Raw genomic sequence first — 27,694 nt, forward strand, 5'->3', positions numbered from 1 at the left:
CTTTAACAGCGACCGGTGGGTAGGTAGGAATGACAGAAGGCCACTCATCTTGATTGCTTCCTACCCAGGACTATGGGTCTGGAGTGAATAACTGGCAAAAAGCTGGACCCCTCCAGTCCTAGGAAAGAACCCATAATGGGTTGGAGCTTGTCCTTGTCTACAGACGTCCCACAAAGATGCCATTGCTGGCCCCTCGGGTTTCCTTTACTTTGTGTCCTCAGTACAGTGACCGAAAGGCCTGTTTATTCATGGGCCTTGGCCACTTTAAGGTTCAAGCTGATGTGGCTCCGCTGGTTGAGCATCATCCCATGCACTGATGGGTCACCAGTTCGGTTTCTGGTCAGGGCACATGCCTGGGTTGTGGGCTCAATCTCTAGTAGGGGGTATGTAGGTGGCAGCCCATCGACGTTTCTCCTCCTTCCCCTCTCTAAAATCAATAAAACATACTTTTTAAAAGTTTCAAGCCAATTAGAAAGTGGCAGAAGGATATTTGCCCCAAATCATACAAAGGTATACAGGAAAATCAGAGCCACCCCCGGGCTTCTGCCGGTAACAAGTACTTCTTGAGTATCGTTTGCGTGTCCAATTGTGTCCCAGACACTATAGGTCATGCCTAACTATGTTGCTCCAACAGAGACAAAACCAAAAGGTTAAATGGGAAAGCAAGTAATACAAAACTGTGAAGAGTTGTATGATTAGGAACACTAGAATGTTCTAGAAAATTATATTTAACAGTGGACTCGACTAAAGGACATCCCCTAGCTGTGTGACCTAGGGCAAGCCGCTTGCCTTTTTTTCCTTCTTTTTGTTGTTAATCCTTACCTGAGGATATTTTTCCATTGATTTTTATTTATTTTTTAATATTTCTATTGATTTCAGAAAGGGAAAGATAGAAGCATTAGTGCTAAGAGAGAATTATTGATAAGCTGCCTCCTGCATGCCCTCTACTAGGGATCAAGCCTGCAAGCCAGGCATATGCCCTTTACCGGAATTGAACCCAGGACCCTTCAGTTCGCAGGCCGAGGCTATCCACTGAGCCTAACTGGCTGGGGCGCCACTTGCCTTTTCTCTGCTTCACTTTCCTCCCTTGTAGTAGTACGCAGGGCTTGCAACCTCTCAGTTACTTCTACCTCTATAATCTCTAGTCCTTGGAGCTCAGCACTGGTTAGTACAGGCTCCCATGAAGAGGTGGGACTTGAACTATGCATTGTCAGATGGGGAAGAATTCCTTGGCTGACAGTGGGGCTATGAATTTGTTAAGTGTAAATCTTGGCCAAGGACTCCATGAGTAATCTCAATCTTCTTCACAAAAACCTTCTGAGGTGGGCACTGACTGGTATTACACCCAGACCACATAACTAGTGGAGCCACGGTTTTAATCCAGGTGGGAACCCCGACTTGCTCTATTATTTTATAAAAAGGGTATTCAGCCATGTGGGTGAGGTGATCCAAATTTGGCCCTGTCTGGCCTCACCTCTGCCCTCCCTGGCCAAGGATGAGCCCAGCCCACCTGTCACAACACCAACCCCTCCACTTAGAAAGCCTTTGCCTGGTGGATAGAGCCCCCCCCAGGGATAAAGCCTTTTGGGGGCCCCATGCCTGTCATCACAAGGTTGTGGGGTCAACAGGAGAGCTTGGCAAGCCCATTTGGAGATGAGGGAATAGGTCCAGAGAAGTCCTATGGGCCCAAGTTGTAGACCCAGTTGGATCAAAGGCAGAGAACAAAGACTAAACCAGGTCTCTGGTTTCCAACTCAGCTCTACACAGTTCCACTTTGGGTTCTGGGGTTGGGGAGGCCAATGGCCCCACCTCATAATGGATTTCAGAGGAACTGGAGCCGCTTTGCCTGACGGCTTCTGGCAGAACCCAAGGCAGTGGTCGGAGACATTTCTGGTTTCTGGGCGTCCAGTCCTTGGCCTTGCTTGTCTTCCCGTCTGACTGTTGTATCTGGCCTTCCCGCATTCTGTTTGTTCACACACACACCCTGCAGGGCTATCATTTAATTGTTATATGAACCAATTCACCTGTGACGTGGGGACAAGAGCAATAGCACTTCTTTCATCCCTGGTGATGAGGATCATGGGAGAGCAAATCATTCTGAAGCACAATGGCTTTTCACTCTAGCCCCGCCAGCCTACTCCAGGCCTCTCCTTCCAGGAGCACCGGGGACCGACCTCCCCCTCCGCATCCAGCGCGTTCAGCCTGGAGAACACACCAAGAGCCCCCGCAGCGCTTGCTTTTGCCCGACTTCTCTAGTAGCTCTTGCCCTTTCTCCACTGCGTACCCGCCTCCACCACCCCCAGTCCCACACAGAGTCCTCTGAGCATCTCTGAGGTGGGGGTGAAGGAGGGGCGGGACTTGAGTTGTTTTTCCAAGAGAAGGAACCATGCGTTTTAAGGTTAATCGGGTTTTTGGCGCGACAGGCATCGGGGCCGGGCGTGGGGGCGGGGGGGGGGGGGGGGCGTGAATCCCTCCCTGGTCGGTCAGCCCCGGAACCGGTCTCGGAGGCCGAGCGCTGGTGCCTGGGCGCGCGGAGCTGAGCCGCAAGGTCGGGGCTGGGGGAGGAGCTCTCCGAGGTGCTGAAGGCGCCCGGCTCTCGGCCCGCGGCTGCCCCACCCGCGGCTCTCCAGGTCGGTTCCCAGAGACCTCGGGAGCCCGGTGGCCCTCCCCCTGGGGTCTCGTTCCGGGCTTCGCCCAAGTGACCTTGGGCTTTCCCTCCCAGGAGTCGGTGAACTCGACCTTCAGGCCTCGGCTGGGTGGGCTGCGTATCCCATCCCGGGGCTGAGAGAGGGTGCTCACCCCTTCCCGGCCTGAAGTGCGGGGGCCGAGCGGTGGGGGTGTGGGGCGGGCGGGGGTTGTGTGCGAAGGGCGAGCTCCTCTCTCCCTGGCGGACCGTCGCCGCTCTTCTCTCCGCAGCTGCTTCCCCAGCCCCGACGGCGCCCCTCTTCCCTGGCTGCACGGCGGCCTGCACGCAGCCGCGGGGTTGGACGCCTCCGGCCCTCGGCTCTGCCTCGACGGAACCGTGGCAGCAGAGCCGACCCTACCCCCTCATAACCCTCCTGTTGGGGCCAAACTGCGCGCGGGGCGACGTAGGGAGTGAGGTCCGAGCTGGGCGCGAGGCGATCTCCTAGTCCCGGGTGCCTGGTCAGAGCGGAAGGGGGGAGCGCAGCCAGACGGGGCTGCCAGCTCTCTCCCCCAGCCCGCGAGGGGGCGCCGCATCCCCATGACAACGCGGACACCCCACCCCCCAGCCTCTCAGAGGGCCGAGCCCCCAGCTCAGCCGCCCTTTCGGCGTGGGTGGTGTCCCCACGGTGCCCGAGTGGGGAGCTGCCGGCCGGCTCCAATGAGGGGCGCGCGTAGCTGGGGTCCCCGACGCCCCGGCGGTGCCCCCCGCGCGTCCTCGTTGGGTGGCCGGCCCCGGGCGGGCGGCGCGGCCCCACCAGGATTGGCTGCCTCCCCGTGACATCACGCGGCTCGGGAAAAGTGCGAGCGTGAGCGCGAGTCGGAGCCACAGCGCCGGGAGCTGCGGGCGGAGCAGGGGCCGCCCCTCGCACCCCGTCCCCGCCCCCGGCCCGCAGCCCGACCGCCCGCCCGCCCCGCCCGCTGGCCCGCGGGGCCGCCCTCCTATCCCGCCGTCTGTCAGGTGCGAAGGGAGCGGGCGGAGGTGTCTGGTAAGTGACTTCCGCGGCAGCGCGGGGGCGTGGGGGGACTCGGTTGGGGGAGAAGGACGCGGGGCTCGCGGACCCTCTGAGGCTCCTCTGAGGCAGGTCCGACTGGGACGGGACCCCAGGCATCTTCGGGGCGAGCGCGGGGCCGGGGGCTGCAGGGGGCACCGCTGGAAGGGAGGCCGGGAATCGCTCAGAGGCTGCAGGTGCGCCTCTGGGGAGCAATGGACATTCAGGATGTGGACAGGGTGTGCCCGCTCCCAGCCCCGAGGAGGCAGGGGCAGCCGTCGGGGCCGGACCCGCACTCCAGCCCTCCCACCGGCGGCTCTGCAGGGCGTGCGGCTCTGGAGCCCCAACGAGCCCTTTTCCCGCCCGTCTCCCTGCCCCCACCCCCGGCGCCGCCAGCCCACTCTTGGCCATGGAGTCCTCCATCAGCGACCTTGAACCCCGACGGAAAGCACCCCTGCCCTCTCTGGCGCCCCTCCCCCACTCCAGGACTCTCCCTCGCTGTTGCCCGTGCCCGGAGCGGCGGCGATCAGCGTTAAACCCGAGGCCCTTGGCTGAAGTGTCAGGCACAGTGTCGGTACCAAATCCCCTGCGCCCCTTCTCTCTCCCCTGAATTCCCGAGTCCCCCAGGGACAGACCCAAGGGCCCCAGCGTTCCCGGAGCCCTGGCGTGAAAGCCCAAGAACCCACCCGTACCCCCAAGGTGTCCAGAGCACGCGCTCCCGTTGGGCCCGGGAAAGGGGACTGGGGAGCTCGAGGACCCGGCAGAGCACCGTGCCCACGCCCGGAGGCTTCGGGAACTGCGTGCTAAGGGGTGGGGGAGGGCGGGGCACTGGAGAGGCAGGGCCCCGGGACCACCCGGGCAACGTGGAGGAGCCTCCAGCTGGGCCTAGTAAGTCCCAACCGGGCCCCAGGGGCCGCCCGATCCCGGGGTTTGAGAAGCCGGGTGTCCAATCCAGACGCGAGGGCTCACCGTGCTTCCCCAGCGGGGGTCAGGGTGAGGCGTGTGGGAGCAGAATCCTCCACTTTCCTAACCCAAGCCCCGCGCCTGGGCCTCCCGGTTACAGAGGTGCTGCCTGCACCCTCTCACCGGCGCCCGCTGGCGATACCACGCAGTGGGCACACCGAGCCGAGCCTGGTGTCCCGCAGGCCGAGTGGGGGACTCTAGCAGCGGCCCCTCGACAGAAGCCGGTGCAAGGCTGGGACTCCGCACCGAAGCGTTGGGGGCCTAACACCACTGAGCACGCAGCTAACACAAGGCGCCAAGGCCAGGGGACCGTTGCAACCCAGAGTGTGGTCTGGCCTTGTCCTGCCCCAGCCCTTCCCCATCCACAGACGCCGGCTCTCGGCCCGACTGGATCCGCGCTCAGACAGCCAGCGTCTGCGTTGCATCTCCCAGCAGGGGCGTCTGGAATGCGGCGGGCACTTACTGTCAGCCCCGCATGTATTCGTGTAGACACGCTCACAGGCGCAGGCACACCCGAACCGTGTGCAGCCCCCGGGCCACAGCAGTCCAGGCACACATGCATGCACATGCACGTGTCCACACGGCGCGGGCATGCTCACGCGCACACGGGGCGCACTGGTATCCAGGCGTGGCTGAGCGGCGCGCACACACGCACATGCAGACAGCTACTCGCTTCTGCTCGCGCTCCCCAGTAATCGCACATAAACAGAACTCGAACTCGCCTTCCCGCCCACACGTTTCTCGCCGGTGCCGGGTGGAGTTCGGGCGCCCTTAACTCCACCCCCCCCCGCCCCCATTAAACCCCGCGCGGAGCCGAGGGCAGCTCCCGGGCGAGGCCTGGCGAGGGGATCCCTGCCTGGGGCCTCCTCTGTATTCTTGGTCTTGTTGGAGTTGGGGGCGTTGACCGAGAGCGACTCCCCGCTCGAGGTCCGGAGCTGGCACCCAGGGGCCGACATCGCCATCTAGCGGTGCGTACAACCCTGGGCGGGGCTGCACGCCTCGCCAGATCCCAGGCGTCCTGGAGAGTTTCGGTCAGGATGTCTGCGGAAGACTCTGAGGGGTTCAGAAAGACAGCTGGGTGGCGGGACTGCGTTTCGCCCTGTCTGCAGCTGGAAGCTTCCCCAAGCGGGCCCAGAGCGGGACTAAACCGCCCGCCACCTCCTGGAGACAAGATGTCTTCAAATGGAGACAAGAGATCTCTCTGGGAAAGCTAAGTGGGGGAGGCGGAGGGGATGGGTGGGGACCCTACCCAAGCCTCCCCCAACCCACTCCTATTTGTGTGGTCATAAAGGAGAGAGAGCAGAGGCAGGAAATGAACTCTGAGGCAGAATTTGGGGTTGGGAATGTGGCTCCTGGGTTCTCATCCTGCCCCCGTGCCTGCTTGCACACTGGCTGATTTTAGGCAACTTAATTAGCGTGACCATCAACTGTAAGAAGACACATCTGTAAGATGAAGGATACTAATATTACCTGCCTTTTCAGGCTGCTGTAAGGATTACACCAGATGATCTATATTAAAAGCTCAGAGGGATTCCCGACTCATTGTTAACATTTAATAAACAAGAGTGATTATGTTTTTCCTATTTGGCACCTTGGGTCCGGTTCTGATCTCGCTGGCTTGTGTCCTGGTCCTGAGAGGCTAGCACCACAGCGTCCTTGGGGCTGGCCGACAGATCACTCCTGCCCACCTTGCTTGCCTGCGTGTGTCTGGGGAGGGCAGCCTCCCCAAGCTGGTGCTTCAGCCCTCCCAGCTCAGAGGGTGACGCCTGAGCTATTATTTCAGTCCCGCCCAGGGTTGTAAGCACGGCTAGACGCTCTCAGAGCTGAAAGGGGCCATCGGACCCCGGGGAGGGGGCGTTATCTTGATTCATTTGTGACCTTGAGGGGGTGACACCACCCATCTCTGAGCCTCTCCCTCCAGTGGACCCAGGATTTGGGCAGGCACAGGAGGCTGGGTCTGTGTCTGCGATGGTGGATTAGGGGGGCTTGAGGCCAGGCTGGGGGGTCTCGGGGACTCGGCTCCAGCCTCCAGTGCCTTTTCATGCTGGAGGTGGAGTTTAGTTGCTGATCCCCATCGCTGCTCAGGTGGGAGGCTGTCCTGAGGCGTCCTCTCTAGTTTGCAAAGGAGAGAGGTGCAGGAAGGTGAGGTGGCCTGTCTAGGGCCACACAGTCCCGGCTGGCGTAGCCGGGCTGCAGCGAGAGAGCTGGTCCCTTTCTCCTCCTCCCTCCACACCTGCGGCCTCTCCCCCTCGGCTTCTCTCTCACACAGACGCACGGAACTGCGTATATGACAGTGGCTGGTGGTGCTGTGATGGCCCCGTGCGTGTGTGTGTAATGGTGCGTGTGTTGGCGGGTGTGAAGGAGCTGGGCAGAGCCGCTGCCCTGGCACAGCGCACAGGGTGTGGGCCTCCCTCACAAGTTTGGGAGAGGAAGAGGGGGAGGGGCGGTCAAGAGGAGCCTGGGTGGGAGGGAGCGCAGGCTCGGGGCTGGGGCCTTATACTGGGGGATCCCAACTGGTGTACTGGGACCCAGGGCTGCCCTGAGGGGCAGGCCATAGCCACCCCCCCACCCCCTACAGCAGCTCCTCTCTTCCCTCTGGGACACTGTCACCCCTTGGGTTCTCCTAGAGGCCTTGGGGCTGACCCTGACCCCTGGGAAGCCAGGTGTGTCTTTCCTCAGTGATGGCCCTTCTGAGGGCTCAAGGGTCTCAGCCTCGGCTGCTGGCAGACCCAAACTGCCCTGCGCCTCGCCCCCATGCCCGAGGGCAGGGTGAGAGGTCTGGGAGGGAAACGTGCTCCCCTGAGCCTCTCCGCACAGCACCCTCCCCTCATCCTCCAGGCTCCTGCTCCGTGCCGCCTCCTCGGGTCCTCTGGGCGGCCTCCCCCCAGCTGGGATCACGGGGGACTCTTTGGGCCTCCCTCAGCCACAGCAGCGTGATGTCCAGGAGCTGTGGCACCTTGGTCAGGTTAACACCTCTGCGCCTCAGTGTCCTCATCTATAAGCAGTGGAAAATAGCAGTATTACCTCATAGGTTTGTTGTGAGGATGAAAGGAGTTAATACTTATAAAAAGGACTGAGAGTGTCTGGCACTTAGTGGAGAGTAAATGTTAGCTGCTAAGGCAGTGGTCGGCAAACTCATTAGTCAACAGAGCCAAATATCAACAGGACAACGATTGAAATTCCTTATGAGAGCCAAATTTTTTAAACTTAAACTTCTTCTAATGCCACTTCTTCAAAATAGACTCGTCCAGGCCGTGGTATTTTGTGGAAGAGCCACACTCAAGGGGCCAAAGAGCCGCATGTGGCTGGCGAGCCGCAGTTTGCCGACCACGGTGCTAAGGGATTGGAGAGCAGGTCCCCTGGTAGTTTGCTTAAGAAACGATCAAAAGGCAGCCCTGGCTGGTGTGGCTCAATTGGTTGAGAGTCGCCCCCTGCACCAAGAGATCACTGCGGCTCAACCCCCAATAGGCAGTGTGCAGAAGCAGCCAAAGGATGTCACTCTCCCCTCTCCCTCTCCCTCTCTCACTAAAATCAATCAAAACATATTTAAAAAAAGAAAGAAAATAAATGATCCAAGGGCTGAATGAATATTTCTGACCAGAGCCACATGCGGACATCTGGGACCACTCATCGCTCTCCTCTCCCTTCCTTGGGTCCCACCCACACTGGCCCTCGGTCCTCGCCTCACACGTGCCTCAGGGCCATTGCCCTTGACTAGGCCACTTTCTGAAGCTCCTGTGGCTGCCTCCTTGTCATCATCCAGAGCACCTCCTTGGAGAGGCCGTCACTGATCAGCCAGCAGGGGACAGCCCTCCCTGTCTGTCCCCCATCACTCTCGGTGCCGTCACTCTGCCTTGCTTTCTTTCTAGCACTTCTTTGTCGTTGTTCACTCTGTGTCTCCTGATCCGACTGTACACTCCGTGAGAGTGGGGGCCGAGCGTGTCTCACTCACTCCGTAACCGCAGCACCCGGCGCTCGCTCAATAACGAGGGACACACAAATGAGGAGGTGATGGGACAGAGCTCCCTAAAGTTCCGCAGGATGAGGTTCCTCTGGCCCCTTGACTCCAGTTACCCCACATCACCCTTCTAATCCACTCCAGCAGCTGACCTCTCCCCTCTCTCCTTCCTCCTCCAGACACTGCTAACCGCAATGGCGAACTTCACACCCGTCAACGGCAGCTCAGGCAACCAGTCTGTGCGCCTGGTCACGGCAACCCACAACCGCTACGAGACCGTGGAGATGGTCTTCATCGCCACGGTGACAGGCTCGCTGAGCCTGGTGACCGTGGTGGGCAACATCCTGGTGATGCTGTCCATCAAGGTCAACCGGCAGCTGCAGACGGTCAACAACTACTTCCTCTTCAGCCTGGCGTGCGCCGACCTCATCATAGGCGCGTTCTCCATGAACCTCTACACCGTGTACATCATCAAGGGCTACTGGCCTCTGGGCGCCGTGGTCTGTGACCTGTGGCTGGCCCTGGACTACGTGGTGAGCAACGCCTCGGTCATGAACCTTCTCATCATCAGCTTTGACCGGTACTTCTGCGTCACCAAGCCCCTCACCTACCCGGCCCGGCGCACCACCAAGATGGCCGGCCTCATGATTGCTGCCGCCTGGGTCCTGTCCTTTGTGCTCTGGGCGCCTGCCATCCTGTTCTGGCAGTTTGTGGTGGGCGAGCGGACAGTGCCCGACAACGAGTGCTTCATCCAGTTCCTGTCCAACCCGGCGGTGACCTTCGGCACCGCCATCGCTGCCTTCTACCTGCCGGTGGTCATCATGACGGTGCTGTACATCCACATCTCCCTGGCCAGCCGCAGCCGGGTGCACAAGCACCGGCCCGAGGGCCCGAAGGAGAAGAAGGCCAAGCCGCTGGCCTTCCTCAAGAGCCCCCTGATGAAGCAGAGCGCCAAGAAAGCCCCGCCGGGAGCCGCCCGAGAGGAGCTGCGCAACGGGAAGCTGGAGGAGGCGCCTCCGCCCGTCCTGCCGCCCCCGCCACGCCCGCTGGCCGACAAGGACACGTCCGAGTCCAGCTCAGGCAGTGCCACCCACAATGCCAAGGAACGACCGCCCACGGAGCTGTCCACCACAGAGGTCACCACCCCGGCCACGCCCACCCCTCGCCTGCAGCCCCGGGCCCTCAACCCAGCCTCGAAATGGTCCAAGATCCAGATCGTCACGAAGCAGACAGGCAATGAGTGCGTGACAGCCATCGAGATTGTGCCTGCCACGCCAGCTGGCATGCGTCCAGCGACCAACGTGGCCCGCAAGTTTGCCAGCATCGCCCGCAACCAGGTGCGCAAGAAGCGGCAGATGGCGGCCCGGGAGCGCAAGGTGACACGGACCATCTTTGCCATTCTGTTGGCCTTCATCCTCACCTGGACGCCCTACAACGTTATGGTCCTGGTGAACACCTTCTGCGACAGGTGCGTCCCCGAGACGGCGTGGTCCATCGGCTACTGGCTCTGCTATGTCAATAGCACCATCAACCCCGCCTGCTATGCCCTCTGCAATGCCACCTTTAAAAAGACCTTCAGGCACCTGCTGCTATGCCAGTATCGGAACATCGGCACTGCCAGGTAGACAGGCAGGGGCGTCCTAGGAGGTCCTGGTGGTCGCATGTGTGTGCTGTGGGACCACATGGCTCAGCTGTGTGGGGGCAAGATTTGGAGGCACCTCTCGTGTTCACCGTCGCTGAAGAGGACTGAGGTCCCAGACCCTGTGAGGCTCAGGAGGAAGCTCCGGCTGGATTCAGAGACCAGCTCTTTGCTCAGAGGAGGGTCAGCCTAGGAAGGGTCTGAACCGGGACTGCCTGACCCATCTCTCTTGTCCTGCCTCAGGGAGCTGGGGGCACTGGCCTACGGGGACACTGGCCCTATGACTAACCAGCGGGGCTGGAAGAATGGACATCTGGAGGGGAGCAGAAGCCAGGACCCCCTTGGGAGAAGCAGAGGCCAATGCTTAGGAAAGGAGACTCGGGAGGAGAGTAGGGTTCCCCATTCTGTTGTAACCGGTGCTTTCTGCCCCCCTGCACCCTGCATGAAGGCTCAGCCCCCTCTCCCAACTCCCACTCCTTGCTGCAGCTACTCAGCCAGGTACTGGTTTGATGGGTGGGCTGGCTGGAGGCCAGGCAGAGTGGGCTCCGGGGCACCCCCCTTCTTCAGCACAGCCCCCGTCAGTCAGGATGGGCCAGCAGGTCCTCCATTCACACTGGGGAGCTGAGGCCTGGCCTCCCATGGTCCCAGCCTGAGCGGGGAGCAGCCCGCTGATTCTGAAGAGCCGTCCCCTCCCCTTCACAGAGTGAAGGTGGGGTGTGGTGTTCCCTTGGCCTCTGCAGAGTGACGGAGGCCTGAGTCACCAGAGACAGAGAGATGGACTTTACCCACACAGATTTCAGTGCCAGTGAAGGTGGGGTTTAAGGCTGGCAAGCAACCCTTATCTTTACTCTCCCAACCGATAGAACCTTCCGGATTGGCAGTGGCTGGACCCAAGGACCTTTGCCTGGGAGTGTCAGCCCTAGTCTTGTGGGTTCCTGCCCCAGCTGTGGTGTGGCCCCGGACAAGGACGGAAAGGCTCAGAGGACTCGATGGGGGTGCCCTTTCACGGGGCAGTGGGGGGCCCTGGAAGAAATTTCAAAACTGGTCTTTTTCTATGAGCTCCGGGGAGCACCGAGCCCCCAAAAAAGCCACCTTTCCCTCCACACTCTCCCCCTCCCAACAAATTACCACAGCAAAATCCCCAGGAAGGGGCTTTTATATATTAAAAAAAAAAAAAGCTTTTATTGGGAGAAAATGAGTTTTATTTGTTTTTTTTAGCAATGGCATCTTTGTGGGTAAGAACAACAGGGGAATGGGAATCAGATTCCTTTGGGGGAGGCTCACGCTGCCAGAATCCCTTGTCCCTCCCCACTGTGGGCACTTGGGGGGTGGGGGAGCGGAAAGGGACAGGGCGGGCATGATTGATAAAGCTGAAGAGTCACAAAAGGCACTGGTGGGTTACTCTGGGGCCGGGGGAGGGAGGCCGTGGGCCAGGGGCTCTTTGGCATTCAGGCCTGGCCTCTAGTCCTTTCCCTTCCCTTTCTTGGCTGTGAAACAAGAAAGAAATAGGCGTTAGGAGAATTCAGGGGATGCCTCTCTCCTCAGGGAGAAGGAAACTCTGCCCCCTAGTGGCCCTCCGTCAGGGGACCTGAAAGCCGGTGGGACAGGGCAGCCATTACGCTGCTGGCCCTTCCCCACTCTCCCACCTTAAACTTTCCCGGGGGATCCGATCCTCCAGTTCCCAGTCCCCAACCCGAACCCGGGGCAGCAGCCTCGCCTCCTCATCTGAGGGGGGGCCCCTTCACCTCTGCCCCGGTGGCCTCGGGGCTGCTGGGCCTCAGGGGTCCGATGAGGACAGAGGAAGCATGAGCAGCGGACCCCTCCATGCTAGAAAGGGCACAGCTGGCCAGAGGCTCCACGGGCTGGACCGGGGACAAAGCCGGGCCCTGCCAGCATGTGCCCTCGACTCGAAGCCGGATGCTCCCTCCGAGCAGCCAGAAGGGTCTCCTGCCACCGGGGCACCGGCGGGCGGACCTCAGTACATGCCCCCCCCCCCCACACACACACCCCAAAGGTGTCTCTACAGACAGGGACTCACTCCCCAGGGCCCCAAACCTCAGGCTTAACCATTCCCCTCACAGGTGGGGGCAGCCCCCCCCCCGCCCCTCTCCCGGCGGCTGACCTTTGGCCTTGGCTTTGGTCTTGGGGGCACAGGGCTTGGTGACGCGGATGGTCTCCTGGCACTGGGCATTGTAGCGCGCCTTCTTCAGGGTGCCTTGGCGGGCTCTGGTGCCCGAGCTCCCGTCGCACGAGCCCCAGCTCTCAAACTTGTACTTGCAGTCGGCTGGCCGGAGAGCGCCCGGGGTCAGAGCCGGGCGGCCCGGGCTTCCGCGAGGCCGCGCCCCCTCCCCTGCCCCCCCGCCCCCCCGCCGCGCCCCCCCTCACCTCCGAACTCCTTCTTCCAGTTACACGGCACCCGGCACCGGACGCGCTGAGTCTGGGCCCCGCAGGTCCCTTCGCGGAACCCCGCCCCGCAGTCCTTGCTGCTGGGGGTGCAGGGCCCCCAGGTCCACTCCGCGCATTCGCTCCCGGGGCCACCCTTCTTCACTTTGTCTACAACGCACGGGGGACCAGAGCTCAGGGCCCGGGGCGCCCCTTCCAGGGGTCCCGGCCCCGGCCCCCCGGAGGCCAGCCCCGAGGCTGCCGGCCCCACCTGCCCGTCCCCAGCCCTCCTTCACCCCCACACCGCACATCACCTTTCTTTTTGGCCGCCGCGGAGGTGAGCGCCAGCAGGGTGAGGAGGGCGAGGAGGAGGAAGCCTCGGTGCTGCATCCTGGGGGGGGAGACACGGGTCCGAGTCACGCGCCCGTCCCCTTCCCCGCGGGGGCCGCGCGCTGGGACCTCCCGCCAGCCTCCCCGTTTTCCAGGCCCAAAGGCTCCGGCTGCTCAGGTGGCGGCGGGCGAACTCGAGGGCCCGACTCCTTGAGGGCGAACAGCCGGGAGGCGTCCCCCAGGACGCAGCTCAGACCCCCCTCCGCCCCCGGCCCCGCCGGCCCCGCGCGCTCACTCGCTTGCTGCCCGCAGTGCTGCGCTCCCTCCAGCGCCGGCCCGTCCCGCTCCGGCCGCTGCGGCCCCTTTTGTCTCCAGAACCGGTCTGAGCCGGTCACATGGGCCCCCGCCCCCTCCCCACCACCGAGGAAGGGCCCGCCCCCTCCCCACAAACCCGCGCCGCCCCCCCACCCCGCCCGACCCCGGCGTCCCCGCCTCCGCTCCCGCTCCGCGTTCCTGGCGCCTCCACCCGGGCTTCCCGCCGCCCGTCCCGCATCCTCGCTTCGCCCCGCCGGTGCCCTCCGCCCTCAGAGGCCTGGCTCCCCTGCCCCCTCCCCGCCGCTCTGAGCCCAGGGTCCCCGGACCCCAGGCCTTCTTCTTGCCCTGGTCCCCCCGGTCCCCGGCCCCAGCTTTCTGTCCCCGCCCTCTGCGCCCTCCCAGGGGCCGTCCCCCCTTCCCGAAGGACGCCGGCCTCCCCGCCGAGCCTTCGGTGGAGGCGTGCTCGGAGACCCGGCGTGTCTCTGGGCCCGCGCCCCCGGAGCCTTGTTTAACCCCGTCGGGGTCCCGCTCCGCTCCCCAGGGCCTGCTCAGCCCCGGCGCCCCGCGTGCTGCTGGAAAGGCGGGTCAGCCCTCCGCACACACTTCGCCTCCGGTGCCGGGAGGCGCTTTGCTCCGTCGGGAGCTTGGGACGGGAACCCCGGAGGAAGCGCACGGGCCGGGAGGGGTTGGCGCGGCGCCTTTCCCGGAGCGCAGGTTTGGGGGTGGGGGAGTTGGAGGAGGAACCCGCAGGCCTGGATTTGGGAAGACTTGGGAGCTGACAAGTTCTGAGAAGTTCCAGACCTGGCTTCGGCGGCAGCAGCACATGCCCACCCTGGGAGCTGGGGATCACCTCACCCGACCCCCCTAAACAGCGAAAGCCACTGAGGCCTGGGGGAGGGGGCTTGCCCGAGGCCACAGGGCAAGTAGACCTAAGAATCCAGTCCTGCCCCTGCCCCACTTCTCTTTCACTTTCATTGTTATCGTCCCTGCGGGAAGCGGGAAGGGGAGGAACTCAGCTCCTCCCTCCGCCCCACCGAGCTAGGAGCCCGGCAGAGGTCAGGTCCGGGGCAGACCCTGGGGCCCCACCCCCTAAAGGAGACCCAGAGAAGGGTCTGGGTCCACGGTGTCCAGTCCCCCCACTCTGAGGATACCCCAGCAGACTCCGCTGCTTCTGTCATATCCCGCAAGAAAAGAAATGCAGAAAGGAAAAAAAAAATCTCTTTACTGAGTCACACCCAGCTGTAAACAAGTCACCAGGAGAGCCCCACCCCAACCCCCAGGCCACAGTCCTCGAGGAAATACTGGGGAAGGTCAGTGGGGTAGGTGCCAAGCAGGGCAGCGGGCAGGCGAATGCAGCAGGCTCCAGGTTGGTGGGAAGATGGGGTCAGAGCAGGAGTGGGGACTGGGCTCCCAGGAGCCTCAGAGCAGGGCCCTTAAGGACCAGGCGGCTAGGAAGGCTCCCTGATAGAGCTTCTAGCCCCTCTGCCCCCCCCCCCAACACTAGGGAGGGCACCCGCTGAGGGTGAGGGCGCCTGCAGTGGCCCAGCCCCAGCTCCCCAACGGCCTGCCCAGTTCAGTCCAGTCTCCTACTCCCCCGTGAGCCTCCAGGTCAGCCTGGGGCTCAGGGGTGTCGGTGAGATGCTGTCGCTCCTCAGAATCCAGCCCTCGGTTAGGGCGGCTCCTCAGGGGGCAGCAGGGGCTCCTTCCCGGGGCATGGGTCCCCCTGGCTGTCCGACTGGAATGTGGCAGTGAGGAGGGGGCTCGTGCTCTGGCCGGTGCTGTCTCTCCTCAGCACTGGCCCCAGCTACACAGCCGTCTCCTGGTCCTCCCGCTGAATCATCTGGTAGTGCTGCCGGTTCTCCAGGTAGGCGGCCAGCTCCGTGTCCTGAGCCTTCTCTGCCCGCTGCCGGGGAGTGTCGCCCTGGAGGAGGGAGGAGCCGTGACCAGGCTTAGGGGAGGGCAGGTGCTCTTCCCAGGCTGCGGGCGGGGGAGGGAGGCCTGGCCCGGCTGGGCCAGCTCCACCCCAGCTGGCTCAGGTTTCTTAAGGTTGAGGAACAGCTTTAAATCCCCAGAGGTGGCTGGCCCTCCCCGGAGGCTTCCCTCTCACAAGGGCCCAAGTCGGGGAGAGGGTTGGTTGGGGCCTTCGTGGACTCCTTGCCCACCCTGTCAATCTGCTCACCTGCTGGTCTGTCTTCATGAGCGAGGCCCCTGCTTCCACGATGTAGTGGCAGATGGTACGCTGGCCCAGGGCCGCTGCCTGGTGCAGACAGGTCTCCCCGCTGGGGAACAGGGGCTGGCTGTGGGCCCCATCCAGCCCTCTAAGCCCGCCCATCTGTCTCCCGAGGGCCCTCAGAAAGGGCAGGAAGTTTGGGGCCCTAGGATAAGGGGGTGTGGCCTAGAGGATGACAGATTGGCCGGAAAGGGTTTATGGGCGCCCACAGACCAAACAGGAGGGGTTGAAGATGGCAGTTTCCAGGGTAACCAGGGTCCTGCACTGCCGGATACTCACTTTTCCTCTACAGCATCAAGGATCTCTTGGGGGGCTGGTGGAGAGGGGAGGGACAGGTCAGAGGCCTGGCAGCCTCTCCTCCCTTCCGTGGCCCAGCCCAGGGGCCCCAGTGGCACAGCTTACCGTGGTCCAGCAGGTAGCGGACCACTTCCTTGCTGCCAGTGCTGACTGCGTGGTGCAGGAGCGTGCGACTCTGACCATCTCGGTGCATGAGGTCCCCCCCAGCTCGGTGCAGCTCCTGGAGCTGAGGGCAGGAGGCAGAGCAGGGCTGGGGCTCCTCTGGCCCAGCCTTTCCAGCCACAGAAATGCCCCCCAACTCACAGGCTACCGGCCTGGCACTAGCGTGCTCACACACACCGCTCCCTAGGGGCTGCTGGAGGCCTTTCTGAGTGTGAGGGCTTATCTCACCCCGAGTACCCCGGCCCTGGAGCCTGCGGCTCCTCTAAGACTCGCTCCTTTCTGAGCACCAGGGACAGGTTGACTGAGCTAGGAAGCCCCTATGAAGGGACACAGATTGTGGGCTGGACAGGGGCAAGGCAGAATGGGAGTCACCACAGAGACCCTGCTGAGATGGTAAAGATGATGACAGACTGATGACAGCGCTTGGCCCCCCCAGAGGCACCACTGCCCGTGCCCGAGGGGGCTGCCGAGGAGACACTGGAGCCAGGGCACTGGTACCTTACAGAAGTCGTTCCTCTTGGCAGCCTCAACCAGCTCTTCACCTGCAGGAACACCTGCCTGTTACACGCCAGGGCTGGAGGCCTGGGCTGTGTTGGTGGGTGACTGTACACGGGGGGCTGCTGGGCATGTGCACCGAGGGCTGGGCTCATGGTGAATGTGACCACGTGTACCTCAGCAGTTGTGTCTGCGTAAGGCTGTGTACGGGCCCACCTCCCCACCACCTCATGCTGATGACCAGGGAGAAGCCTCACCTGTAGGGGGTGCAGCATCCCCTGGCAGTGACCTACAAACAGAGTGGGATGAGACGTGACCCAGCTACAGCACAGGCCAGCTTGTCACCTTCCCAGCCCCAAGCAGGGGCACCCTTCATTCTGTCAATGATTTATTGAGTGCCGCCTACATGCCAAGAGCTGCCCGAGGCACTGCAGGTACCACAGTGACCACGGCAGACGGAGAACTGGCTCCCAGGGAGCTTACATTCTAGCCAGGGAGACAAACAAGGAGATAAATAAATAAAGTCTTTTGAGAGCAGGAAGTGCTATGAAGAACACAGGAGGACAGGGTAGTGTAATTGAACGGCAACGTCAGATGAGGTTCCCAGGAAGGCTTCTCTGGGGAGGAAACACGCAGGTGTACGTGTGAACGGAAGGGGCAGCTCCGTGAAGAACAGGAAGTGTCTGAGGCAGCAAAGGCAAGTGCGGAGGCGGGCAAACTTGAGGCCTCAGAGAACCGAGAGGCAAGTGGGGCCGGCCTGCGGCCTGCGGTGATGGAGAGGAGGGGGCAGGCACAGGCCATGTGCCCTAAAATGCCCACAGGGTACTGAGAGGTTCTAGGCTGGGGAGCAGGAGAGCTGGAGGCAGGGGCACGGTGGCTTAGATGGGTGGTGTGATCAGATGTGGGGGAGAGCTGACAGGACGCTGCAGGGTCAGACGGGTGGGAGGAGGGATGGGGCCACAAAGGCAGCTAGCTGAGTGCGAGGCCTGCACTCAGGGAAGTGGCTGGGGCTGAAGGCAGAGCTTCGGGAACTGCTGGATTATAGGTGGGACTTATAGACCAGAGACTGGAGGAGCCCGGGACTCACTGGGGTGTGGGTGAGCAGGGGGAGGTGGGGAGAGGAGAAGTGGGGGTTGGGAAGTCAGGCCGGGCCGATGTCCCCAGCAGCTCTGGGTCCAGGATATAAATCTCGTCCTGGGCGATCTCAGTCACATAGTTGAGGTGTTCCTGTGGGTAGTGAGGCAAGGGCTGAGGATCAGGGCTGAGGGTCACAGCCTTGCAGGGCAGCCAATGGTGGGTGCAAGGGCCACAGGCTAGCAGACTTGAAGAAGCCTCTGCTCTGGACGTGAACACTGGCAAGAGGCAGGCAGGCGAGTGGCCTGCTCTCCTCTGCCCCTCACCTCTCCATTCACCCCTCCCCTTTCCCATCCCCAAGCCTAGGCACTGACCTCTGTGTACTGGGCCTACCAGCCCCTTCCCACTGATAAAACCTTTTTCCAGGCAACCTGACCCCTGGCCAGATGTGCTTTTTCTTCTGTGTCTTCCTGGGTGGCACCTGCACTTTGAGGCCCTCCCACCCACCCAGCAAGCCTTTTCTGGGTACACTGGCTCCCTGTCCCTGTTGGCACCATCCCTGTGCACCCTATTCTGGAGGGCAGGGCCATGCCTGTCCATGGACATGGACGATCTGAATGCTATGGAACATGAAGACGGCTGTAGATGGAGCAGGACGGCGAGTGCTCACCTGGGCCCGGTCGATCCTGTAGAAGCGGCTGGCAGTGGTGGCTGTGGGAGACAGTGAGCTGGCTGAGGATACAGGGTCCCTTGTCCAGGCCCAGGTCTTCTGCTGCCCCGACCCAGGACCCCCCAGGGAGGAGGCAGGACGTGGATTGGGGCTGCCAGGAGCCAGCCCTTCAGGGCCACTTACCGTCCAGGAAGCACCACTTGGGGGACAGTTTTTGGCATGTCAGGGACATGGCTCCAGCACCTTCAGGCTCCTGGTGAGAAGAAAGGCGGGGGCTGGGTGAAGCCAGAACCTGGAGCAGGAGGGAACAGCGCGGGGCAGGCTCGGGCCGCCTCTGCCTCACCTGCTGGAGCCTCTCGATGTGGGCGCGGCAGAGCTCTAGGTCACTGTCTCCTGGGACCACCACAGTGCCCAGTGGCACGGCTGGAAGACAGAATAGGCTGTTGGCAGCCGGCTATATCCCACTCCCTGCCCTTAGGGGACTCAGTGGCTCTTCAGCTGCCCCTCCCCCGCCCCACCACTCGAGCCCTGCATGCCGCTCACAGGCCTCCTTGAGCTGCTCCTTATCGTAATGCAGGGCGTCGTAGTCGTGCATGCTGACCCTGCTCACTTGGATCCGTAGCTGCTCGGGCACCGGCTGCTGGCTGAGGGCAGGGGCAATAAGAGGGGACTTGGCAAGGGCCCTGTCCAGGAATCCAGCCAAAGGTCTCCTCCCAATAGTCCCTGGGGTGGAGGGACTGTTAGCCACTTTCCAGTTGGGGAAATCAAGGCTCAGCGAAGGGCAGAGTCTGGCCTTGGGCCCAGGGCACATGGAGGCTGTGAAGGAACATACTCGCTGTGCAGGGGCGTGGCACTGCGCCGCTTGGCCTTCTGCACCATGGTGGCCTGGTTGCGCAGGGCGATGCGAATGCGCGAGGCGGCAAGCTTGCAGGGCTCGCCATCCACCTGCACCGGGATGGCCTTGGACGTGGTGAGCACCACCTCACGGCACTGCGTCAGCCGCTCGCCATGCCCGCCCACCTGCAGCGCTGCCTGTGGGCGCAGAGGGCTCAGGTCAGGGGCCAGGGCCGCATGATGGGGTCCCCAGCTCTGCTCCTGCCGGAGGGGGGGGCTCTGGCCAGAGAACAAACAGAAAGTGACCCCAACAGAGAGCGGAGGGAGGGTGAGACCCCAGTAGAGAGGGGAGGTAAGGGCAAGAGCCAGACAGAGGTGATAAAGCGATTGTCCAGTGAGAGGGGATGGATGAGTGTCGCTCAGACACAGAGAGGCTGACAGATACTCGGAGTCAGAGAGAGGAGGAGACAGTGAGTGCCCAGCCAGAGAAGGGAAGTTTGGTGACACCCCTTCCATCTTGGAGCCGTGCTGGGCACTGCACAAAGCAGAACGGGGGCTCCAGGCAGGCCCCGTGCTGGCCCACTCACCAGGGACGTCATGGTGAAGCCAATGACCTCGAGGTAGCCGTCGTCATGCCGCTGGGGCTCGAAGTCGTGGTGCTCCCCAGGGTGGCCCCAGGGCATGGTGCCTGCGCAGTACCTGGAGGGAGGGAGCACGAGGGCTCAGAGGACAGTCCTGCAGGATGGAGACCGCAGGCCCACAGCGCCTGCCCCTCCTCACCTGGGGATGTTCAGGAAAACAATGCACTGGGGTTTCAGGTCCTGAATCTTGGGGGTCAGGTCAGTTCCATCACACTGGAGACAGGAACGGGGAGGGTGTTGGGGGTACACGTGTGTGCCAAGCCAGCCTCCCTCCCACCTGGGCCTGTCCACTCTGCCTGCAGCCCGGCCTGCTCACCACCACGCGGATGTGCTTGGCCAAGTCCTTGGAGCTGCCCATCAGGAAGTCGGAGAAGGCTGTCTGTGGGAGACAGAGGCGTCACCATCTGGTGACAGAGGCCTTCCCTCACCACCTCTGGCAGGGGCCCTGTGGGGCCTGGGAAGAGGGGTGCTGCTGGGCTGGCAGACCCAGACTCACCCCGGCATAGAACATCTTGTTCCGAAAGCGGCTGTTGAATTTCTCTGGGTTGGCCTCTAGGTGGCGACAAGAAATGGGGGAAGTCAGTCAGTCTGGGCCTGCTGGGCTTACCAGGCGGGGGTGGGGAGGAAGGGCTGGGCGGGTGCCTTTCACTGGTGGGGAAAGTCTCAGAGACACTCCTGTGTCCCTGCCTCCCCAGCCTCCCACGGCCACCTCAGCAAGGGACTGCCAACCTCGAGACTCGTGGAACTCCAGGGTGACGTGGGCATCAAAGCCCAGGCTGAAGTAGTTGTTGAAGACGTCCAGAGGCAGCTGAGAAAAGGTCAAGGGACCAGCATGAGGGTCAGGCCTCACAGACACCTCCCTGCTCCAGGCCCAGCCCCAGCCAGGGCACTGTGCTTGCTCAGCCACACGTTTCAGAGGCCTTTTCTGCAGTTCACAGGGTCCTCCAGAACCTCTTCCCCGCCACCTGCCTGCCTCAGGCTCTGCCCCCTCGGCTCCCCTAGCTGCCCTGTACACAAGAGCACCCCCTCCCGCTGGCATCCTTCCCTGGCTTTGCTTCCCCGTGTGCCACAGTCGGTAGGAGCTCCACAGGGGGACTGTGTCTTGCTCACTGCTTAGAACGGGGCCTGGCAGGTTGCAGGTACTTAGTAAATATTTGCCAAGTGGCTGAATAACGACTGTCTTGGGAGGTGAGTTCCATTATTCCCATTGTATAGATGAAGAAGCCGACATTGGAAGAAATGAAGAGACTGACCAAAGCCCCAGAACAAGGGAATGGGAAGGGGCCCAGCCTATGTCTCCGGGGAATCCCAGACACCCACTGCCCCTGCCTGGGCCTACCCACCCGGGCAGTGGCACCCTCTTCACGCTCCTCAGGCCCCGCCTCAGGGTTGGGCTCGGCGCGGAGGTCCCAGCGGTCCAGCTGCACCACGTTGCCCTCCTCCACGTGGGAGAGGATCTTGGACACAGGCTCATCTGTGTAGCCCTGGTGGGAGAGCGGAAACGGAGCCCTTCCGGAGGGCAGGCCTCCCCACCACACAGCCCACCCCAGCGGCCCGCCTCCCATGGGCTCTCACCCCGCCCCAGTTGAGGGTGCGGGCCAAGTCGTTGCCAGTGCCCAGGGGCAGGATGGCAACAGGCGGCGGTGGTTTTAAGCGCAGTTGGTCCAGGGTGGAGAGGATCCAGCCGACCTGGAGGGGCCAGAGCAGAAGAGTCCTGGTCAGGCCAGTGGGGCCCAGGCCCAGGCCCAGGCCCAGCCAGAAGCAGGAGGACTCACCGTGCCGTCACCCCCGCACGCCAGGATCCGCAGGTTGTGCACTTTGCGGTACATCTCCAGCCTGGGGTGAGGAGACAGGAACGGGTCAGGGCATATGGGCTGGACCCTGAGCACCGGGCAAGCCCCCACCACTGTCCCCACAGAGCCTTGGCCAATACTTACGCCTCCTTGGGCCCTCCCTGGCTCAGGTCAAAGACTTGTCGGGGATTGAGATACCAGAGGAAAGACTGGATGATCTTTGCACCCTGTGGGGGACCAGTTGCCAAGAGGGTCAGGGGTGGTGGGCTGAGGTGGGGAGAAGCACAGGGAGAAGGCCTGGGAAGCAGGCCCAATAAGGGGCAAGGGGCAGAGACAGGATTAGATGTCCCCCAGGATCCCTGGGAAAGAGACGGGGCAGAAGTCTGATATGGAACCTGGAACAGCTGTGGGTTCTGGGGGAAGGGGCAGGAATCTTGACCCCATGCCTCCCCCCAGGCTCTGTGGAGTGGGGAGGTTGTACATACCTGGTTGCCCCCACTCTTGGGGTTCACAAACACCAGCAGGGGCTTCATGAGGGGGGACGGGGTGGGCCTGATGATGAAGGGTCTCCAGCGGCCCTCCTGGGAAACAGCCCGTAAGGTAAGGCTCCTTCAAGTCTTGGTGGACCCTACCCCCATGCTCAGCAGGACCCCTGGCCGCCCCCCATGTACCAACTCTGGGTCAGAGCTCATGGTGGGCCTGGCCACAGAGAGGCAACTCGCAGGTCTGACCTCCCATCCTCTTCAGGGCCCCAGAGTCCAAAATGACCCACCAAAGGCTGAGCCAATGGCACCTTCCAAGAAACAGGCTCCTCTCTCCTGTCCCCTCCAGCCGCCCGCCTGGCCCCAGGTCTAACCTCGGGACCTTTCTTGCTGGATTTCCGCTTGAAGGACGCTCTCTTTTTCTTCTTGCTGGCCTTGAGGGTGTTCTGCAAGGGAAGCAGGGGCATTGGTGACAAGGCGGGTGAGCTGGGGCGGCTGGCAGACCCCAAGTGGGTGTGGGGTGTCAAGGGTGCAGGAAGGACTCACCTGGGGCCTGCGGGCACGGAGGATCCAGGTGGGTGGGATGACCACAGCAGCGTGGACCCCCAGGGAGCACGGCTCCTCGATCTGCTGCAGCATGAAGCAGGACACCTTGCTGTGGTACTAGAGGGGGGAACACAGCTGAGCTGGGCCAAGCTGAGCCCTGGGACCCCAACCCAGCGCAGCACGGGATGGCCTGCGGGAGCGGGGCGAGCACACTCACCGCTTGCTTGCACCAGGAGCAACTGATGGCCACGATCTCCTTGCTGTGGAAGGCGAACTTCTGCTGGAAGCCCTAGGGTGGACAGGTGGTTGGGGGGCCAGGGGCCAGGCCTGGAGCAGCAGACCCAGGCCCTCTTCTGTTGTCAACCTCTCTCCACCCAGGGAAATTGAGCACATTTTTTAAAATTAAAAAACCCCCACACAACACACTATAAAATAAGCCCTCAGAACAAGGAGGCTTGGCCAGGGGCCCGTGCTCTGAGGTAACTGCAAAGTGTTGAGTATGCACCTGAGGTCTGCTGGGAGGGCCCACAGCTAACTCCTGCCTGACTCAGATCCCTCCTTCCGGACCCCAGACCCGGCCAGGCCCCTGGTCACTCCCTTGTACACTGCAGTCACTGAGGGCACTGTATGCCAGACACTGTGCAGGGCACTGAGGTCAACGGAGGAAAGACCATTCAGGACCTACACTTACTGAGGCAGACAGACAAGAAGTAAACCACGAACAAGCGAGCGAAATCACTGCGGACAGTGCTGGGAAGACCACCTGCAGTGTGTCTTCGAGCCACCCCCCCTCCAGGAAGGCAGGAACCTGCTGCCTAGCTCAGTGGTCCACACCCAACGGGCGCTCAGCAAACACCTGCCGAGTTAGCACCCAAGACCACAGGTTCTCCGGGGGCTCACTGACCTCAAAGCAGTCCTGACACAATGCGCTGGAAGAAGCCCTTCCCCCCTGCTCTCTGCCCAGCCCAGAGACCAGGGTGTTTTGGAATTGACTGTGACTCATCCTGCTGAGCGTGAGCTCTGGGACTCTGTACTCCAGGGACACAGTGACGGACAGGCCACACTGGACACACAGCATGGCCTCAGGGGCTACAGCCCAGGTCCAGTGGGCATCAGGCCAGCTGACTTCCTTGGGCAGGCCTCTCACCTTCCCACAGTGCCGACATTTGCCATCCTGGCGCCGCCTGTGTACCCAGTGGTGCCGCACAAAGGTTGGCTGGTGGAGGAGGAGAGATATTGTTGGAGTGAGGCATGGAGGAGAGGAGCCCTGAGCATGGCCTGCACCTCTCAATATATCAATGAGGAGGAATGGGAAGCTTTCCACAGTCCTGTGGTGAGATGAAGGCCCGGAGCAGGGTCAAGGCTCAGAGGAGGGGCAGGGGCACGTGGGGGCAAGTGGTGCCCCACCCCCTTCTGTAGGCAGGGCTAGCCAGACCCTCCCCTTTGAGGCTTTCTCAGAGCCTAATCCCTTGTACTTCCCTGGGAGGGCCCACAGCTAACTCCTGCCTGACTCAGATCCCTCTTGTACTTCCCTGGGTCCCCAAACAGCCTAGAAAGAGCTGAGCCCTCTGGTGGCACTTGGGAACACTGCAGAGAGGTCCACTCAGGAAACTTGGGGTCTCCTTGCCCCTAAACTACCGTGAGCACTTACCTCACGGACATTCCTGGAGCCTGATTCACGGAAGGACGGCTTACAGCGGAAATTTATCTGTGAAAGATTACAGTGTCCACCAAAATATAAGAACCCCCTTTGGGGTCAGGCATATGGCCAACCCCTGCAGGAAAGGGTATTCAGCATTCTCCTCACAAGACAGGATAGCTCCAAATTATCCCGGGAGCCCTTAGAACACGAGACACCTCCCTGCATCCTGCCTCCTCTCCACCAGCCAGAAGGAAGCTCTCCTTCCTCTGCCCAGTACCCTGGGATGGGGAGGGACTAGAACGGCACCATGGTTTCCTATATTTTCCCTCCATCTCCGGCACTCCAGCCTAGGCACCTGCACACACCCCAGTCCTTGCCAGCAGACTTGTGCTGACTGGTCCCTGAAGACCTTCAGCTAAACTGTGGAACCCTGGTTTGACTTTCACTTTAGGGGGTGATGACAGGTCTATAATGCCTGAGGTTGCATTTGCTTCTTTTTTCCCAACTGTCCCTGCTTCGGCCTTAGCGAAGTGTGGGGAAGCTTTGTTCTACGAGTTAAGGGCTGAGGCCGCAGCCCGCGTTCGCCTTGTTGGTGCCATTCCTAGTCGTACAGGCTTTCCTGTATGCTGGTCTGGGTTTCTGCTGCCGGGGGAGCCCTGTCAGCCCGGCAGCCCTCCCGCCTCTGCCTGGACCCTCCGGCCCAGCTGCAGACACACTGGACCATGGACTTGGGGAAAGGTCTCTACAGTCGCAGTATGTAGAGCCAGGTTTGGGGACTGCACATGACTGAGCCAACTATGAAGCTTCAGCAAGGCAACTGCCCCTTCCAAGTGTTAGGTTGGCTACTGATAAAACGGTGTTATGGCCATGCTTTATTAATTCATCCTGTTGAGTAACAGTCAACGTGTCCCATGCTGGACAGTGGGGATATAGCAGCTAATAAAGGTGGGAGCCAGGATTCAAATGTGGGCACGTCAGCTTGAGGGTCCTTGGCTCTTCACCACCTTACACACTGTGGCACCCCTGGCAGGCCATGCTTGTGTAATCACATATATGTGCGTGCAGACACGTGTACTCTGAGAGGGTTCAGCACCTGAAGGGGCGGGGCGGGAAAGGTCGAACCACCACACTCACCTTCTCCAGCTGTGCGATGCAGGGGGTGTGCACCACGATCTTGCAGGCTGCACACTTTCTCCGGGGCACTGACTTCTGCTATAGGAAAGAGAGGGCCCTGAGGCACAAGGTACCTCCACACAGGATGCTGCTTCAAGGGCAGGCAATCTTCACATCTTCCCCAGCACATCCGCCCTTTGTGTGCACTAGGAACCCCCACTACTGACTCTGGCATCAGGACACAGCTCCCATTCCTCTCACCATCCTCAGGTAGCCCACAGCAAGGGCGCTCAGGTGAGAGCCATGGTTTGCACCTTCCCTGGGAAGGGCTGCAGCTGTCCAGCCAGCAGGGGTCGGCCAACAGGCTTCTAGATCTGGCTCTATCACCAGGGGTCAGTGTGCTGCATACGACTCACTCACCAGCATCTTCGCTACACAGTACTGCTCCCCGACATAGCAGAAGTCCCCCGACACGTTGGTCTCGAACCAGATGTGCTCCCCATATGTTGCTGACTCCTAGAAGTGAGATGAGCATACTCAGTGCATGCTGGCCACCCAGCTCACCTGTCAGCCCCTGCCCTGGCCCGACAACCTCTCTTTCCCAAGACAGACCTGCTCCAGCCACCTCTATCTACTTTGCTCCATCCTGTTTTCTCCACTGTCCCTACTTGGGAAGACTTGGCTCAAACGTGGCCACCCAGGAGGCTTGCCCTGACCCCATAGGCCCATGGGCTCCTCTCACAGCTGCCCATAGTACCTCCACTCCCAACTGCTTGTGTGGCCCAGAGCCCAATGGGGACAGTACCCATCTGCCCCGCCCAGCACCCAGCCACTCACGCTCCAGTCCACAGTGCTCCGGATCTGCCGCTCTGGCTCGCTGCAGGGGGCCCCGGGAGCAGGAAGAGGGGGTGCCAGGTGCTGGAGGCCCGACTTGGTGATAGCTTTCCTATAGAAAAGGAGACAGCTGAGGCCAGCTGAGCACTTGGTGACTCTGCTTTCTTCCCTCCCCACCTGGGACCTCTGCCCTCACTGTGACCTCAACCCAAGGCCAAGATAGGGACAGCAACAGGGAGAGTAGAGGACCCCCACCCAGCAGCCCAAGACTCTGAGAGGATTCCTGCAGGAGACTCAGCCTTCCTCACAGCCCTTCTGGGGCGCTGCTCCAAAGCAGGGTGCCCTGAGGTCAGGCAGAGCCTCGAGGCCCTTGCTCCATGCCAGCTCCCTTGGAGGCCGCACCACTTGCCCTGCCCGCCGCAGCTATACCTACGCAAGCAGGGCGCTCCAGGCCTGGGGTCCGGCCGACTTGCGCCGTAGGGCTACCTGGCGCCGGCGGGAGAGTGGGCGCATACGGGCGGGCATCACGGGGCTAGCTGTGGTGCCTGAGGCTTTTCGGCCCCCGGGGCCAGGGTGCTGGCCTGAGGGTCGCTGTTGGCTGAGGCGCCGATAGTAACCATGCAGGCCCCAGAGGGCCTGGTCATACACCACGTCAGCAGGGAGCAGGTGGGAGGAGGTTCGGCGCCCACGCAGGCAGCGGGATGCGGGCAGCAGGGTCCCCGCACTCTGGCGTGGGGATGGCCCTGATCTCTTGGTGTCTCGCTGGGTGGTACTCAATGCTGCAACTGTCACATCCTCCTCCTGGACCCCTTCTTCCTCCTTCTCCTCACTCATGCCCACAAGTCTGGCCAACAGTAGGGGTGCACCCAGAAGCTGAGCCCCCACAGTGGCAGGTTGTGAGGTGGGCACCTCATTCACGACGAAGCGGGGGTTGCGGGCTGGGGGTGCAGTGCTGGAGCGGCGGCGGCTGGTGCCCTGGGCCCGCATCCCACAGCTCAGGAGGCAGCCCTGGACCTGTGCGCTGGAGCGGCGCCGCTGTGCTAGCGAGGAGGAGGCCTGACCAGCAGGGGAACGGCGCCTAGCCTTGCCGGTAGGCAGCCCCATGCCACTGGGCCGCCGCTGCCCCTCTCCAGGGCCTGGCGCCTTCCACTGGAAGTGTCTCCTGAAAAAGGTCTCCATGCAGGGGCAGGCGGGCGCCTGTTGGGCACAGAGACCAGGAGCATCAGGGCCTGGGCTGGGCCATGGCCCTGCCTGGGCCCAGGAGCCCAGCACAGCCTCTGCCTTTGAGCAGAGGAGACACTTGGTGGTGGGGGAGGGATGACTATGGCCTCTGACTCAGTAAGCAGGGAGTCTGAGGGTACCAGATAATCCTCAAGGGAGCCCACATTTCCCATGCTTGGGAGCACTGATGCTCTCCCCAGTTATACCTCTAGGCTGCCCCAGGAGTAATGGGCACTTCCAGCTACCAATCCCGGCTTCCCCAGTCCAGGCACCATAATCCACAAAGTCTGGCCTAAAGGACTTCTCTTGCCTGAAGCTGATGGAAAATAAAATAAAAAGGAAACTGGAAGTCTGGAGTCCTGGGTTCCATTTCGGAGTTGGCCTAGACAACGGAGGGCA

General features: G+C 61.8%; 3 protein-coding genes across 9 annotated transcripts; 1 reads left to right on the forward strand and 2 right to left on the reverse strand.

The window, feature by feature from the left end:
* Nucleotides 1-8,789: 8,789 nt before the first annotated feature.
* Nucleotides 8,790-10,241, forward strand: CHRM4 (cholinergic receptor muscarinic 4). Its single transcript, XM_008146765.3, has one exon. The coding sequence runs from the start codon at nt 8,790-8,792 to the stop codon at nt 10,218-10,220; it is 1,431 nt and encodes a 476-aa protein (XP_008144987.2). The 3' UTR covers nt 10,221-10,241.
* Nucleotides 10,242-11,419: 1,178 nt separating this feature from the next.
* Nucleotides 11,420-14,457, reverse strand: MDK (midkine). Of its 6 annotated transcripts, none has more exons than XM_054724648.1 (5): nt 14,413-14,457; nt 12,931-13,007; nt 12,620-12,787; nt 12,357-12,518; nt 11,420-11,721 (listed from the first exon to the last, which is right to left on the reverse strand). In XM_054724648.1, the coding sequence occupies exons 2-5, from the start codon at nt 13,004-13,006 to the stop codon at nt 11,696-11,698; spliced, it is 432 nt and encodes a 143-aa protein (XP_054580623.1). In that variant the 5' UTR covers nt 13,007; nt 14,413-14,457; the 3' UTR covers nt 11,420-11,695. The 6 variants fall into 6 exon arrangements, with proteins under 6 accessions (XP_054580623.1, XP_054580627.1, XP_054580626.1 ...); XM_054724652.1 differs by lacking the exon at nt 14,413-14,457 and adding an exon at nt 14,348-14,386; XM_054724651.1 differs by lacking the exon at nt 14,413-14,457 and adding an exon at nt 14,296-14,318.
* Nucleotides 14,458-14,465: 8 nt separating this feature from the next.
* Nucleotides 14,466-27,271, reverse strand: DGKZ (diacylglycerol kinase zeta). 2 transcript variants are annotated; one of them, XM_028153534.2, is made up of 31 exons: nt 26,508-27,271; nt 26,078-26,186; nt 25,661-25,756; nt 25,262-25,339; nt 24,137-24,193; nt 23,633-23,701; nt 22,703-22,774; nt 22,486-22,602; nt 22,314-22,385; nt 21,943-22,038; nt 21,602-21,684; nt 21,440-21,500; nt 21,240-21,353; nt 21,008-21,148; nt 20,394-20,472; nt 20,161-20,216; nt 19,981-20,043; nt 19,804-19,877; nt 19,611-19,722; nt 19,022-19,221; nt 18,733-18,833; nt 18,533-18,612; nt 18,373-18,442; nt 18,190-18,230; nt 17,533-17,672; nt 16,703-16,734; nt 16,449-16,492; nt 15,894-16,014; nt 15,771-15,804; nt 15,441-15,540; nt 14,466-15,182 (listed from the first exon to the last, which is right to left on the reverse strand). In XM_028153534.2, the coding sequence occupies exons 1-31, from the start codon at nt 27,251-27,253 to the stop codon at nt 15,066-15,068; spliced, it is 3,375 nt and encodes a 1,124-aa protein (XP_028009335.2). In that variant the 5' UTR covers nt 27,254-27,271; the 3' UTR covers nt 14,466-15,065. The 2 variants fall into 2 exon arrangements, with proteins under 2 accessions (XP_028009335.2, XP_008144988.2); XM_008146766.3 differs by having other exon boundaries at nt 25,262-25,336; nt 26,508-27,268.
* Nucleotides 27,272-27,694: the final 423 nt, after the last annotated feature.

This window comes from Eptesicus fuscus, chromosome 13, assembly GCF_027574615.1.
Source record: "Eptesicus fuscus isolate TK198812 chromosome 13, DD_ASM_mEF_20220401, whole genome shotgun sequence".
Lineage (NCBI taxonomy): Eukaryota > Metazoa > Chordata > Mammalia > Chiroptera > Vespertilionidae > Eptesicus > Eptesicus fuscus.

Excerpts from the sequence above, each read along its gene's own strand:
- CHRM4 (XM_008146765.3), top strand. The coding sequence starts at position 8,790 with ATGGCGAACTTCACACCCGTCAACGGCAGCTCAGGCAACCAGTCTGTG.
- MDK (XM_054724648.1), bottom strand. The coding sequence starts at position 13,006 with ATGCAGCACCGAGGCTTCCTCCTCCTCGCCCTCCTCACCCTGCTGGCG. Across the intron at positions 12,788-12,930 it reads CGCGGCGGCCAAAAAGAAAG|ACAAAGTGAAGAAGGGTGGC; the intron begins GTGATGTGCGGT and ends CGTGCGTTGTAG. Across the intron at positions 12,519-12,619 it reads CTGGAAGAAGGAGTTCGGAG|CCGACTGCAAGTACAAGTTT; the intron begins GTGAGGGGGGGC and ends CTCTCCGGCCAG.
- DGKZ (XM_028153534.2), bottom strand. The coding sequence starts at position 27,253 with ATGGAGACCTTTTTCAGGAGACACTTCCAGTGGAAGGCGCCAGGCCCT. Across the intron at positions 24,194-25,261 it reads GCATCGCACAGCTGGAGAAG|ATAAATTTCCGCTGTAAGCC; the intron begins GTGAGTGTGGTG and ends AATCTTTCACAG. Across the intron at positions 23,702-24,136 it reads GCTCCAGGAATGTCCGTGAG|CCAACCTTTGTGCGGCACCA; the intron begins GTAAGTGCTCAC and ends CTCCTCCACCAG.